We start from the raw sequence: 15,062 nt of genomic DNA, 5'->3' as shown, positions 1-15,062 counted from the left end.
TAAAGGTTTGATTTTTCTTATCTTTAATAGCATATGCCAAAAGATACAAAATAAGTTGAAAACTTTAATCATATAATCATCATAGTGAGTTCAACCCACTTGATTTTTTCTAATTTTCCACTACATTTGATTTGTCCTAGTTTTGCTATAGTACAGGTTTGATTTTGATTATTTTTTCCCTCTTTTTCTATGTTTATGATATGATGATTATGTTGAGTTCAGTCCAGTTGACTTCTCTCCTGTGATATCTTATCCTCAGATTTCCACTGGTTTTGATCTGTCTTCAAGTTATCTGTGTAAACATGTTTCGTCTCACTTTTAGCTCTTCTTTTTCTTTTGATGCATCTATTCGAATATTCCACATATTCATACCTCATTGTTGCTATCGTATACAAAAAATTAAATAAAATAATATGACCCTGTCCAGAATATAGAAATGGCTCGTCATGAAATCATTTTATATTAAGTACAGATAGTCTTTCTTCAAGTACAGATATTCCCTTGAATTTGATTAACACCACCCTCATTCAGTTGGCAGCTTGATTAAATCAGCAATCAGCAGTTAGTAGCTTTCCAGCAATCTGAACATCCCCTTCAGCTAAATATAGCATGGGGCATCAGAACACTCAATAAGTAAAAAGACAATGAACCATAGTGGCTCTGACCACAAAAAATAACTCTTTTAAACAGCAGTTGATAGGTAGCATTGTCAAATTAACATAGATGTAGAGTAATGAAAAGTCATCTGCAACATATAAATTAGACAGGTTAGTTTCTGCAAATCAATGGAACAAGATTAAAAGATCATGCTTTTAATGTGAGTGTGGATGTGCACGCATGCAAACATTAACTGTCATTGAAAAGAATCTAAAATCCTCAAGTTGCCACACTGGTCAGCGCTAGCTGGTAATTTGCCAAAAACTTGCACATCTGAGATAATATGATTGCACCAAGAATAAAATAGCTTCACAGACAAAGCATGTCATGTATACATTGTAAAAAGGAGTAAATCTATCCTTTTAAGTGAAGTCATATACAAATCACAAGTCATTTCACATCTTACCAAGTAGAGCGTGGCAAATAAATCTGACAAAGCTAACATCTGCCCATCTGCGTCTCTTGAAAGAATTGTCAGTGAGACAATTGTTTTTATTGCTGCAAGGCTAGGTGCTGAAAAAACAATCCTTGATAGCAGCACTCGTGATGGAGCTGGCACATTAAGCAATTAAGATTCTTTTTATGGAATGCTGAAGTTTCATGGATCTCCAAGGCCTTCTGCAAGTATATTGCTTACAGAATCCAGTGAGGCAGAATTATCAAACAACATTGCTTGGCTTCTTTCTCTAACATCAGATCCAATCAATAAATTATGAGTGGTTGCATCAGGGAGCCAACCTTTTTCTAACATCAAATCCAGTAATCGACGAGCCTCATGTTCCTTACCCTCTTTCAGCAAGGCAGTTATCAGTAAGCCAAACATTGCTGGATTCAAAATGTCACCATCAGAAATTCTATCAATTGCACTAGGAATCATAGATAACTGAGAATGATTGGCTATGAATGAAAGTTGATCAAATAGTCTGTCCGGATCAGGTATTAGACCTTCATGGACCATCATATTGAAAAATAAAACACATTCCTTTACTTTATTGTGTTTACTCATGCTTTGAAAAAGTATACAATATGCTTCCAAATCAAGATTGCTCCCTACCATCAACATTTGTGACAGGAATGCTAACAGATCTTCTGCCCTTCTTGATTTTGACAGCTCACGCATGATAGTCGTGTGTGTGGCAATACAGCATGAAATACCACAAAAATAAGCTAATTGCCATAGTCTTATGGCTTGGTTGACCTGTCCTGAGTCACATACACATTTTATCAACTTGTAGAAGGACAAGGAATGAAGAGAGCATCTCTTCATTGACATATAGTGAAACACTTCAATGGCATCTTGAGAATGCTTGATGTCACTGAGGCCACCAACAAGTTCAGAATAAGAGGCAAAATCTAAAACCCAGCATCTGGCATAAATTTGATGAAATAGTTCCATTGCTTCTTCATACTTGCCCAATCTACACTTCCCAACTACAAGTGCAGAATATGTTGCATGGTCAAGAATAACAAATGATTTTATCATTCTGCCAAGAAGTATATATGCCTTGTTGGTCTCTTCATTCTCACAAAGCCATCTAATGAGAATATTCCAAGATTGGCAATCAGCTATGTTTCTCTCAGACATTGTCTCAAGCAGAACATTTGCTGCCAGAACCTCACCAGCATTGCAGCAACCTTCGAGCAATGTATTGAAAGGAGCAGTTTCATGAACTTGTGTATCTTCTAAAAACATTATTGCCTCATTAATTTTCCCTAATTCACAAAAGCAATTCATCATATCTACAAGAACATTATGTTTTGGTGGCATACCAATTTCTATCATCTCATTTATGAGGCTTACAGCAGAATCCAACTGCAAGTTGTTGCAAAAGCACCGTACTAGAACCTCATAAATGAAAGAATCGGGTACAAAATCGGAATCTTTCATCATTTTAAACAACTTCACAGCCTCCTCTACTTTATTTTCTCTGCAAAAGAGAGGTATAATACAAGTATAAAAACCCAAATCAGGTTGACATTTGTGTTTGAGCATTTGCTCTAAAACAGTAGCAGCTTCATCCACTCGACCCCTTTCAATGAGACCCTTCACAAGAATCTCAAAGGTCTTACTATTTGGATCACACCCTTTATTGTTCATTCTTTTAAATTGATGTAAAGCCAACTCATTCCGATTGGTGGCGAACAAAACCTCCAACAAATAATTCAAAGTGTCAACTGTAGGTAACACACATGCCTTCACCATCTCTTTATAAACAAACAAGGCACTTTGAAAATCTCTACTCTCTCCTCCCACAAGAGCACCCAATAAAACATTAAAAACTTCAATTGGGGGCCTATAACCACCCAAATTCATATTCACTAAGACTGCAATAGCTTCTTTAATCCTACGATGCCCCACAAATGTATGAACCAATGCCACAAGAGCTTCTTCAGCACCTGGGCACCTATCCTTAACCATGTATTCACAAAAATCCCTCATTTCCAAAACTTTCCCGGCCATACCCAGTTTCAAAATTATCCTGAAATAAGTGTTGGAAGTGTGGTGAAAACTCTTCTGCCTTGAAGCCCATTTGAATATCCTCACTGCCGAGTTCAAATCGCTTGTACGGTCCAGAGCCCGGATTAAGTTATCTGGGGCAAGCTTATTTTTCAAAAAGTTGAGGTTTTGGTCGAATTCAGATGAATCCTTGGGCTTAAGAATTCCAGGGGTTTCTGAAATATCTGCAATACAGCTTGAAGAGAGATAAACCCATCTGAGGAATCGAGTAGGGTGTGCCGAAGATGGAAGCTTTATTGCCATGGAACAAAGTCAAAGGATATTAATGAAGAGAGGCAAATAGAAGGGAGAATTCTCACTTGGTTTGTTTGAGGCTGCGCTTCTTTTGTGGTGAGAATCGAAACGCGATTCTGTGAATAATAAAAGAGAGAATAAGAGAAAGGAGATAAGGAAAAAGGGGAAAGAAACAATCATAGAATGGGAATAAATAATAATGGGATGGACACACTGTTTCTTCCCCTATTTCTGGTTCAACGGATTCGTCATTCCATTGTAGGTAACTCTACAACAAAATTCACGATTCTTTCTTTGGATTTGAATGTTACAATGGAGTTATAATTCTATTGTGTTAAGGTGGGCGTAAAAAAAACTATCAACAAAATCATGATTCTATTATTATGTTTGGGGTAATAAAAGAATACAATAAAAATGCAATTTCTTTATACATACAACAGAACCACAATTTTGTTACGTTGAAGGGGAGGTGAAAAATGATTAAACAATGGAATTGCAATTATTACTCTGCAGAATCATAATTCCACGGGAAAGACATGGAATAAAAAAAGATTAACCCCTTCCCAATAGCAAATGGAATGGGACCATTAACCATCCCCGCTAATTTTAGCTTATAAAAGAAGTTTATTTCATTTTTTCTTATTTTATTCTCCTATAAGTGCTGATGAAGAAGTTTATCTAATCAATATAGACACTTCTATTCAAGCAAAGCAGAAAAATGAAAAGAACCAAGACTTCCTAATAACAAAAGTAACATGATCAGAACAGAAGCCTCTGTATCATTAAGATTCCTAGTTTTCTACACCAATTATTCATTAACAAGGAACAGAAGTGACCAATATATTATCTCTCAACCCAGTCTAACTGCATAGTCGTGTCAGAGTCAACCTGTCCCTTTGGGTCATTTTATCAAACACACAAAAAGCAAGCTCATCAAATAATCAGACTAGATATATAACCAGATTTTGATTTTTAAGCAGAAACAGAATTAAACGAGCATGTTAGATAAGGGCTAAACGAATGAAATGAGAAAACGAGTATAATTAAATTCCTACCAAAGAAAGATACATTAGGAATTGATCAGAACATACTTATAAAAGTAACAACTTTATGATGAAACAATCGGTTTATTATAAAATATGAATATAATGCATTGATATGCACTAGTAAATCAACCAATCACTGGGTTGTTGATGCCTGACAATAATTACGATAATACGATTAACTAATGAATTTACACAACTAATACATTATATATTGAGAGAGTTTCTTTATAATTCCATAACAGAAACATGATAATCTCACCACGAATGACTAAATTTAAATGAACTAACAAGTAAAACAGATTTGAAACCAAGGTCTGATGAATTCATTTACAAAACAAATAATCAAATGCAAACAACTTGTTAACTTGCAAGTAAAGAGCAAAACTATACTATTGTTTTCCAAAATGAAGAAACTCAGAAAGAATAAAAACTTCAAATGAGATGAGCTTTACTTCAGGCAAATATTCAGTGATATTTTAATAATTGACAAGCCCTAACCAAGGTTCACAAGTGCAGGCATCAGTCACAAACATCGGTTCCTTTTCAAAGCATTATTCACAAAAAAAATATGGAACAAACTCACAAAGTAGCCACAAGCAATAGGCAACAGAATCAATTAATCAAGACTATACTGCAAAATCCAAATTAACATGTAAGATAAACCTACACCAAGCACAGCAGAGAAAACAGTGGAACACCGAGACCTCCTTGCACAATGTAAAGAATATTAACAATTTAAAGAATAAGAAGTAGCAAAAAACCTAACAACTTGACTTCCTAGAATCCTTGAAGTACAAAAAAATAAAATTGCAAAATAATCAAGTCAGCAGAGAGCAAGACTATTAAGTGGAGGATATCATTAATCAACACAAGAACAGTGAACTCAGCGGCCAGGAGCTGAATATTAGCTATATAAACATGGAAGCACTGAACTTCTCATATAAACATAAATGATGCAAAAAAAAAATTGAAGCATTTAATTGATTGGGTGACTGAATCTCCTGCACTCACTCACATCATGTTCTGACACAGAACAGAACCTTCTAGGAACCTACCAAACAACAAAGAGGGTTCACCTAAACAAGATTAAGAAAATACTGATACCAAAAGATTTATCAAGAAACAATAATTTCACCGCACTGAGAGCCACCAAAGAAAGAAATGATTCAGCAATCAACAAAACGCATGCAACACAGCCACAAAATCATAAGCATTCAAAAAAAAAAGCGGTGAAACAGAAAAACGTGCTGGTTATATTGCCGTGAAAAACGCTAGCATGACTCACTTGGTTAGTTTGAGGCTGTGCTTCTTTCGTGGTGAGAATCGAATCGCGATTCTGTGAAAAATAAAAGAGAGAATAAGAGAAAGGAGATAAGGAAAAAGGGGAAAGAAACAATCATAGAATGAGAATAAATAATAATGGGATGGACACACTGTTTCTTCCCCTATTTCTGGTTCAACGGATTCGTCATTCCATTGTAGGTAACTCTACAACAAAATCACGATTCTTTCTTTGGATTTGAATGTTACAATGGAGTTATAATTCTATTGTGTTAAGGTGGGCGTAAAAAAAACTATCAACAAAATCATGATTCTATTATTATGTTTGGGGTAATAAAAGAATACAATAAAAATGCAATTTCTTTATACATATAACAGAACCACAATTTTGTTACGTTGAAGGGGAGGTGAAAAATGATTAAACAATGGATGCAGAATCATAATTCCACGGGAAAGACATGGAATAAAAAAAGATTAACCCCTTCCCAATAGCAAATGGAATGGGACCAATAACCATCCCCGCTAATTTTAGCTTATAAAAGAAGTTTATTTCATTTTTTCTTATTTTATTCTCCTATAAGTGCTGATGAAGAAGTTTATCTAATCAATATAGACACTTCTATCCAAGCAAAGCAGAAAAATGAAAAGAACCAAGACTTCCTAATAACAAAAGTAACATGATCAGAACAGAAGCCTCTGTATCATTAAGATTCCTAGTTTTCTACACCAATTATTCATTAACAAGGAACAGAAGTGACCAATATATTATCTCTCGACCCAGTCTAACTGCATAGTCGTGTCAGAGTCAACCTGTCCCTTTGGGTCATTTTAACAAACACACAAAAAGCAAGCTCATCAAATAATCAGACTAAAGATAAAACCAGATTTTGATTTTTAAGCAGAAACAGAATTAAATGAGCATGTTAGATAAGGGCTAAACGAATGAATTGGCACTCAGGTTGCAGCAACATGAGGTTTAACAGAAAGAAACTCATTATAAGTATGAAAGGGAAGAAGTTGAAGCTGAATTGAAGCTTCAGTTCAAAATGGTAAAAGAATTACCTCAAAATACAAAGTGACCGGAGCTAGAGAACGTTGCTGCCTCACCGCCTTTGCAAAGAAGAAACACCTTTCTGCTATTCTTCCTTTCCTTGTGCCTTGAGGCTTGAAGAGAGCCTGGGCCTGAGTCAAGTGACCCATCTTAAACATTTGTAATACATTGTATAAAGAAAAACTCAACGTGTCCATCTTAAGAAAAAAGAAGAAAAAAAATCATTTCTTTTATTATTAGTCACTCTTAAGTAAAATAAAAAATATTCACAAAACTTTTTATTTTTGTAAAGATTTTATTATCTTCTGTCAATTTTATCCCAAATAAAATTGACTTAATAATTTTTATTTATATATAACTTGTTCGACTATATGAAATGGTAAGCTATTGATACTAATACTAATAATAAGAATTAATGAAAATCATTTAGGTGGAAATTGAGTAAGAGAGTAAGTTTACGCATACTACCCTTTAATTACATTCCAAATCAAAATGTTTTCCCTTTTAAAAAAACTAATTTTTAAAGTTAAGTTAAATTGTGAGACAAGTAATAATATATAAATTTGTGGGGCAATTTAATATTTAAAAAATAATTAAGCAACAATTTAATTCATATAAGTATATATGAATATACATTATAATATATATATATATATATATATATATATATATATATATGTGTGTGTGTATTAAAGTATTTTATAGATTACATTAAAAAAATATTTTATCTCATTTTTAAAAAGCAAAATGAGATTTTTAGTTTCAGCACAAGTTTTGCTAAAATCTAATTTATCTTTTATATATATATATATATATTTTTTTTTTTTTTAAAAAAAAAATTATACCAATGATTAAAACAATCCACCCATGAATGATGATGATTAAAATAACTTTACTCAATTTTTATTAACCCAAATTAAACTTTTGAACAAAAAAAAATGAATTATATCAAATTTTAAAAAGAAAGTAAAAAAAATATAAAAAACATCATCATACTGAAATAGATTCTACCCAAAACAATACTCCAATAATAATATTAAAATATATGTATATAAAAATATTTAAATATTTATTTAAATTTAAATCAAATAATAAATATATTAAAAATAATATAAAAATATTCCTATAAAATTTAAAGTATAAATTTAATAACCGTCCAAGTCACGGGACACTTAATATATTTGCCCTTGATTAAATACTAGTTTTTTTTTTGCCCTTGGTAAACTAAAGAATGTTGCACGAGCACGAGAAAAGCGAGTGTTTTTTTTTTTGCAGTGACAGAAAGAACATCTTAGTCTTAGATAAGAAAATACTAAGATAAGATAATTCGATAAAGCATTAAAGCATGGCCTCGTTGATGTCATCACAGATACTTTATGGCAATTACGTACGTACACGTATTTGTGTACAAACCAAGTCTCTATTAAAAAAAAAAGATATATAAAAGTGTCTAATAAATTAAATGAGCCTCAGAAGAATCCAATCTGCTGCTCCAAGACGACCTTCCTATCTTGGTGGGTAACTTGTTCTTGCATCAACTCTGCTTTGGACTTTAGTACTACGCTGCTAGCTGCACCAGCTAAAGGTTTGATTTTTCTTATCTTTAATAGCATATGCCAAAAGATACAAAATAAGTTGAAAACTTTAATCATATAATCATCATAGTGAGTTCAACCCACTTGATTTTTTCTAATTTTCCACTACATTTGATTTGTCCTAGTTTTGCTATAGTACAGGTTTGATTTTGATTATTTTTTCCCTCTTTTTCTATGTTTATGATATGATGATTATGTTGAGTTCAGTCCAGTTGACTTCTCTCCTGTGATATCTTATCCTCAGATTTCCACTGGTTTTGATCTGTCTTCAAGTTATCTGTGTAAACATGTTTCGTCTCACTTTTAGCTCTTCTTTTTCTTTTGATGCATCTATTCGAATATTCCACATATGGATAATATGGATTTGGGGAATCTGTATGATATTGCTAAATGAAAAAAAAATTTCTTTTTTTGGCTGTTCATTATTTTATTAATTATGGGTTAAACGAGTGTAGAAACAGATAAATCAACTGAAAATAAACATTAAAAAGAGATAAGAATGTTAGATGAGGAGACAAGTGTTGCTCACTTAAGATTCCACTTATAGTGATTTGGGATGCCTTCTAACTATTAATCTCATTAATACCGTCTTTTATGAAGTTTGTAAATGAAGATCTTACGTTGATTAAGTAAGGGCCTGGAAAAACTTTCTCATAAGCAAAAATAAGAAAGAAAAGTAAAATAAACTAAAATTAGCTTATGCATAAGTTAAAAATAAACTTCTTGAAAAGCTAATATGAAAGAGTTTCTATAGATTAGGGTATGCATTTCCCTCAAAAAAAAAAAAAAAGCTTACGCATAAGCTAGTTTTTGCTTATGGGAAAAAATTATTTCGTTTTTTCTTCCGTAAGTGCTTATGGAAAAGTTTATCTAAACATGACCTAAATCTGAAGGTTGCCAACGGAGCTTTTCTCCAATTTTAAATGTTCTTATTAAAAAAAAATTACTCTTAGAAGAGATTAACAAGGAGGCAAGAGAATTACTACAAGCTAATAATATTTTGGTTTGTTAAACACCTTGACAAGAATAATTGGATATCCAGTGAGTGTATTTTTTATAATAGTCTTTTTGGTTTATCTGATTAAATGTTAATTTATCTGTGATTCTGTTCTTGTGGGAATTAGGCTATAAGGATTTGGTGTGTTAGCTGTTCATTTTGGACTATATCTATGATTCTGTTTCATGGTTTCTACTTTGTATGCAAAATTGGGACTATATCCGACTCTTCTTACTATCATATTACTCTGCATGGCAGATTCTCCTTGACGATGGGGCACAACTATTTGTGGTTGGTCTTTTGCTTGTGGGCTTTAACATGCTCACTGCTTCCTTCTTTCTCCTTTGGACTTTTGAGAATTGGTTTGAAGAAGAGAGATCTAGATCTTGATAGTATCAGAGCAGCTAGAATGGTAAGAGAAAATCTAAGATTAGGCAGACCTGTGTTGGGTGCAAATGATCAGTATATTGGCAAACCAACCGATGAGGGCATAGTACCTTTGAAGAATTATTTGGATGCACAATATTATGGAGAGATTGGAATTGGCACACCCCCGCAGAAATTTAATGTCATATTTGATACTGGTAGTTCCAACCTCTGGGTTCCATCATCGAAGTGCTATTTTTCTGTGAGTTCAACTTAACTCCTGTGTATTCAATCTTCCCTACCAATGAGTCCTGTTGACCAATGTTCTCTTACAGATTGCTTGCTATACCCATCATTGGTACAAGTCAAAGAAATCCAAAACATATACCAAAAATGGTACTACCAGCTTCTCATAATCATGTAAAATAAGATGCTATGCGGATGCCCTTTAATATTTTTGAATTTACTTTTTTACTTGTCAATCAGGAACATCATGTAAAATAAGATATGGATCTGGATCAATATCTGGTTTTTTCAGTAAAGATCATGTTAAAGTTGGTGATGTTGTTGTCAAGAATCAGGTGAGTGCTTCTTTATACATCAGTCCCCACATCTAGACTGTACAGTTTTGCAGCAATACTTTAGAGAATTCACCATTATATTATCCTTTTCAACTGTAGGATTTCATCGAGGCTACCCGAGAAGGAAGTCTTTCCTTTGTGTTAGCTAAATTTGATGGATTACTTGGGCTTGGGTTTCAGGAGATCTCAGTTGAAAATGCTGTGCCAGTATGGTATGTTTCATCCTGTCCTTTGTTAATTCATTTACATCTGATTCCCATGTCAGAAGGACAAATGATAAGTCTTTTATGTCCTTTTATTTCTGCTACATTATAAACTACAGGTACAATATGGTGAAGCAAAATCTTGTAAGCGAACAGGTGTTCTCTTTTTGGCTCAATGGTGATCCAAAAGTGAAAAATGGTGGTGAACTAGTTTTTGGAGGTGTTGATCCTAAACACTTCAAAGGAGAACATATCTATGTTCCAGTTACTAAAAAGGGTTACTGGCAGGTTAGCAAAACAAAACTTAGTTTGATCAGGATTTCTCTGGAAATGTATATTTTATTGTGGAAAATCTCATGAATATTTTCTTTTTCAGATTGAAATGGGAGATTTTTTCATTGGAGGTCTCTCAACGGGTAACTTCATTGTTCTTCAATGCTAAAAGATAGTTTCAGTTGTCTTTTGGGGTGTGATTTGGAAATAAGTGAGTGATTGAGTGGTTGAAAGGATTTAGAATATGGTATAAGGATCAAACTTGGTGTGTATTTTTGTCTCTCATACTGCAGTATATTTTAAAGAAATGTGATCTGTGCACACAGCGTATCTTTGCATTTTTTTTTGTAGCCATAATCTTTGATTGTGAAATGTATCTAATTGTGGCATATATCAATGTTATTTTAGGTGTTTGTGAGGGTGGCTGTGCTGCTATTGTGGATTCAGGAACATCTTTGCTTGCTGGTCCAACTGTGCGTGCTTACATCTTTCTGAAGATTTATTGTTTATAACTTTTCATTTATACTTTTTATGTCTGCTTTTATTTTCAGACTGTTGTAACTGAAATCAATCATGCTATTGGAGCTGAAGGAGTTTTAAGTGTAGAATGTAAGGAAGTTGTTTCTGAATATGGAGAATTGTTATGGGATCTCTTGGTATCTGGGGTAAGTTCTCTTTGCCCAACCTTGAAGTTTTCTCTTCACCTCAATTTGCAGTCTTTGCTCTTTCCCTTCATGTGTTTTCACCCCCCCACCCTTAAATGAGTTTGATCTTGATTTGCAGGTACGACCTGATGATGTATGCTCACAGGTTGGCTTATGTTTCAAAAGGACTAAATCAGAGAGGTTAGGATTTGTTCTTTTAAAATCGTAATTAGCATTTTTATATTTCAATATTTTTGTATCCCCTTTTTATCATATTTGATTCAGTACACTTCAATTGAGTAATGATTTGAAGATGTTGGATGAATGCTTAATAATTCTGGCTGTGAGCTTAAAGTCAAGTTCTAAGTATAATCAAGTGTACAATATGCAGAGATTTTCTGCAAAAAAGTTGTCAAAGAACCTCCTTTACCAACCAACCTCCATTACCTACCAATCAAGTTTACAATTACTGGTTTATAAATTTCTTTTTTTGCCATTGGGAGAGTTTAGGTTCCATTCTTGCTTATAATGCTATCAGATTTTGGCTGAAACAGACTCCAAAAATTTACTTTGAATCCTAATGCTGTGCAGCAATGGAATTGAGATGGTGACCGAAAAGGAACAGAGAGAGTTGTCAACTAAAGATACTGCTTTGTGCACTTCCTGTCAGATGCTCGTGGTTTGGATTCAGAATCAACTAAAACAAAAGAAGACCAAGGAGATAGTATTCAACTATGTAAATCAAGTAGGGCTTCTGAACCATCCTGTCCAGAAACCCAAGTTGTGGATTACATTTATATCAGTATACATTGTGCTGATTTTTTTTTCACTTGATCATTGGCAGCTGTGCGAGAGCTTGCCGAGTCCAAATGGAGAGTCAGTAGTAGACTGTAATAGCATTTATGGATTGCCAAACATCACGTTTACTGTTGGAGACAAACCTTTCACCCTCACTCCTGAGCAGGTTAAGTTTTGAAAATTTTAATAAATTAAATGAAGTTTTGGTGGATGATTATACTCCATATATTTACTGTGAGCGTCAAAAGAACATTGGGGTCAGGAAGTAGTGAATATCTTGGCTTTTGAGTTGGAATATGGAATTTAGTTCAAAGAAAAACTAATAGCAATAACTTTTCAAAAGATGTAGATATATAGTTGAGTTGGAGGGGGGCATATACAACTACGAATTATGATATTACCTATTATCTATATCCCAAGGCTAACTCTTAGGCTTTTAATTTTGTTTTGGTTCTGAATATGCTTTGTGATTTCAGTATATTCTGAAAACTGGAGAAGGCATTGCAGAAGTTTGCCTTAGTGGGTTTATTGCTTTTGACATTCCTCCTCCACGGGGTCCTCTCTGGTATGTACCCTTGTAACGTTAATCAATTTATATTATTTATTATGCATAAACTTGCATAGTACAGAACAACCATGCTTGAAATGAATTAATATCTCGTGTTCTAAGCTTTGGCCTCCATTTATTTTTCTGATTCTGCTGTCACTATGTGCCTGAAGGATTCTTGGGGATGTTTTCATGAGGGTATATCACACCGTCTTTGACTATGGCAATCTCCGAGTTGGTTTTGCCAAAGCTGCCTAACAAGACATGTTGGAGATTATATAGGGCATGTTTTAATAAGCTCGTTATTGTATTGTAAATAAGCTTTCTGTAACTACTATGGCACAGGTTTACATTATAGATCGTATGAATGTACTTGTGAAACTATGCACCTTGATGTATTGTGTGCTTGCATTTGAAGGGACCATTTTCGTTAAATGTCATTCAGAACCATAGATTATATATTATACCCTTATGTTATATGCCATGTCATTGTGGACAGAAATGGATGACCTAAAATTTCTGCTTTATTTTCATTCTCTGGCCAAGATTATAAAATGCTGCCCGGATTTTTTCTTCTTTTGCCTCTCCAATCTTCAATAACGTAAGTTGTTAACTTTGGCCCAAAAATACATATAAACCCGAAGGCAACTCTTCCAAATTAAACTTAGGTACGTCGTCTTCGTCATGCATTGAACATGAAGCATAAAGCATCTGATTATGAAAAATATTTAACCATGGCTGGTTTTGAGACATTAATAATAATTTTCTGCAAATATTTTTTTATTGATAGAATATGTATGTATTTATAAAATAGTTATTTGTATTTATTAGGTAATATTTGTTTCTGATTATTAATCTAGTATCACGATTGTATCGTTACCAATTCATGTATATTATGGACCTTTGACTATCAATCAAATCAGACAATCATATTTTTACATTTATCAAACAACTTGATTATGGGCTGGTTCTCAAATTGAGTGTCGAGTACAAGTTCTTGAGCAAATGTCTATAGTCAAGAAAAAACAAACACTTAAAGCCATCCCATTACTAAGCAGGATGTAATCACTTTCAACAAGCAAAACAAATGTCATTATTATGAAAAATATTGATACAATTTAGTATAACATTTAAAACAAAATTTCTACGAATAAAATATTTGAAACTAAATTCAATTTGTGACGACCAAAATAAGACTTGAACCTATTAATAGATGTCAACCTATGGCTATGAGTATATGACATACATTGATACTAGATTTTGACCGCATTGCACGGGATATACAGGATGTTTAAAAACTTTTATTTGAATTTTATATTGAATGAATGTGATTTGTTATATTTTTCTCTTCATATTTCTATAAAAAAAATATTCATCATTATTTGTTATATATTTTCATATTTTCCATGTTTGTAGAATAAAATTTTTAATAAATTATTTAAATTAGGAAAGAGATAACCGTAAAAAGTATATTCAAATTAAAATTATTATAGTAAAAAATATATTTTTACCATAATAATTTAAATATTAATTTGATTTTAGATAAATTATCCATCTTGTGAATTAAGTGGAAAATTCTAGTTGCTTTAATTAATTATGTGTTATATTTTATATATAATTTTATATATAATTCATAATTATGTGCTTTAATAAAAAAAATCATAATTATGTGTTATATTTTATATATAATTTTTATACGTATCAATGCCTAAAATGAAATTAAAATTTGTCTAAGTATAATAAAAGCATGAATACTTTGTTTAAGTGAGAAAATAATATATAAATGAACAATTATTTATTTAAAAATTAATTTTAGACTCTAATTTTTTTTGGAAAAATAATAATTATGATGATTGTAATTACATATATATTAAGTATGAAACATAAATTTTATTTTAATTGGACAAAAATCTATAGCAAGAAAGTTTATATTATTTAATTTTTATTTTAGTATGTTAGAATATATATATATATATATATATATATATATATATATCAATTTCTCAAATAAAATTAAAAAAATTTCAGTAGATGAAAATCGTGAATAATTTATTTAAATGAGAAAATAATAAATGAAAATGGAATAATTATTTGCTTAAAAATTAATTTTAAACACTAATTTTGCGTAGGGAAAATAATACTGTTTATGTTGATTTAATTTAACTTTTTCTATGCAATCAAATATATATTAATTATATAAAAGAAATTTTAATTTTGATTGGAATTTTTTTTAGTAAAAATGTTTATCCCATGAATTCAAAGTAAATCCTC

General features: G+C 32.2%; 2 protein-coding genes across 3 annotated transcripts; one reads left to right on the top strand and one right to left on the bottom strand.

Moving 5' to 3' along the window:
* Nucleotides 1–437: 437 nt before the first annotated feature.
* On the bottom strand, nt 438–6,804 carry LOC114403290 (putative pentatricopeptide repeat-containing protein At3g16710, mitochondrial). The gene is made up of 5 exons (XM_028366150.1): nt 6,799–6,804; nt 5,741–5,791; nt 3,475–3,525; nt 1,064–3,350; nt 438–745 (listed from the first exon to the last, which is right to left on the bottom strand). The coding sequence occupies exon 4, from the start codon at nt 3,116–3,118 to the stop codon at nt 1,256–1,258; it is 1,863 nt and encodes a 620-aa protein (XP_028221951.1). The 5' UTR covers nt 3,119–3,350; nt 3,475–3,525; nt 5,741–5,791; nt 6,799–6,804; the 3' UTR covers nt 438–745; nt 1,064–1,255.
* Nucleotides 6,805–8,221: 1,417 nt separating this feature from the next.
* Nucleotides 8,222–13,318, top strand: LOC114403291 (aspartic proteinase-like). 2 transcript variants are annotated; one of them, XM_028366151.1, is made up of 14 exons: nt 8,222–8,372; nt 9,638–10,007; nt 10,081–10,141; nt 10,232–10,326; nt 10,426–10,538; nt 10,649–10,817; nt 10,906–10,945; nt 11,211–11,275; nt 11,354–11,467; nt 11,586–11,647; nt 12,038–12,191; nt 12,291–12,410; nt 12,721–12,809; nt 12,965–13,318. In XM_028366151.1, exons 2-14 carry the CDS (start codon nt 9,651–9,653, stop codon nt 13,047–13,049), a joined length of 1,524 nt encoding a protein of 507 aa, XP_028221952.1. In that variant the 5' UTR covers nt 8,222–8,372; nt 9,638–9,650; the 3' UTR covers nt 13,050–13,318. The 2 variants fall into 2 exon arrangements, with proteins under 2 accessions (XP_028221952.1, XP_028221953.1); XM_028366152.1 differs by lacking the exon at nt 8,222–8,372 and adding an exon at nt 8,447–8,523.
* The last annotated feature ends 1,744 nt before the right edge of the window (nt 13,319–15,062 follow it).

The sequence above is a fragment of the Glycine soja genome, chromosome 20 (assembly GCF_004193775.1).
Source record: "Glycine soja cultivar W05 chromosome 20, ASM419377v2, whole genome shotgun sequence".
NCBI classification, from domain to species: Eukaryota; Viridiplantae; Streptophyta; class Magnoliopsida; order Fabales; family Fabaceae; genus Glycine; species Glycine soja.
The sequence above is the reverse complement of the archived record's forward strand: the minus strand, read 5'-3'. Positions and strand labels throughout refer to the sequence as shown.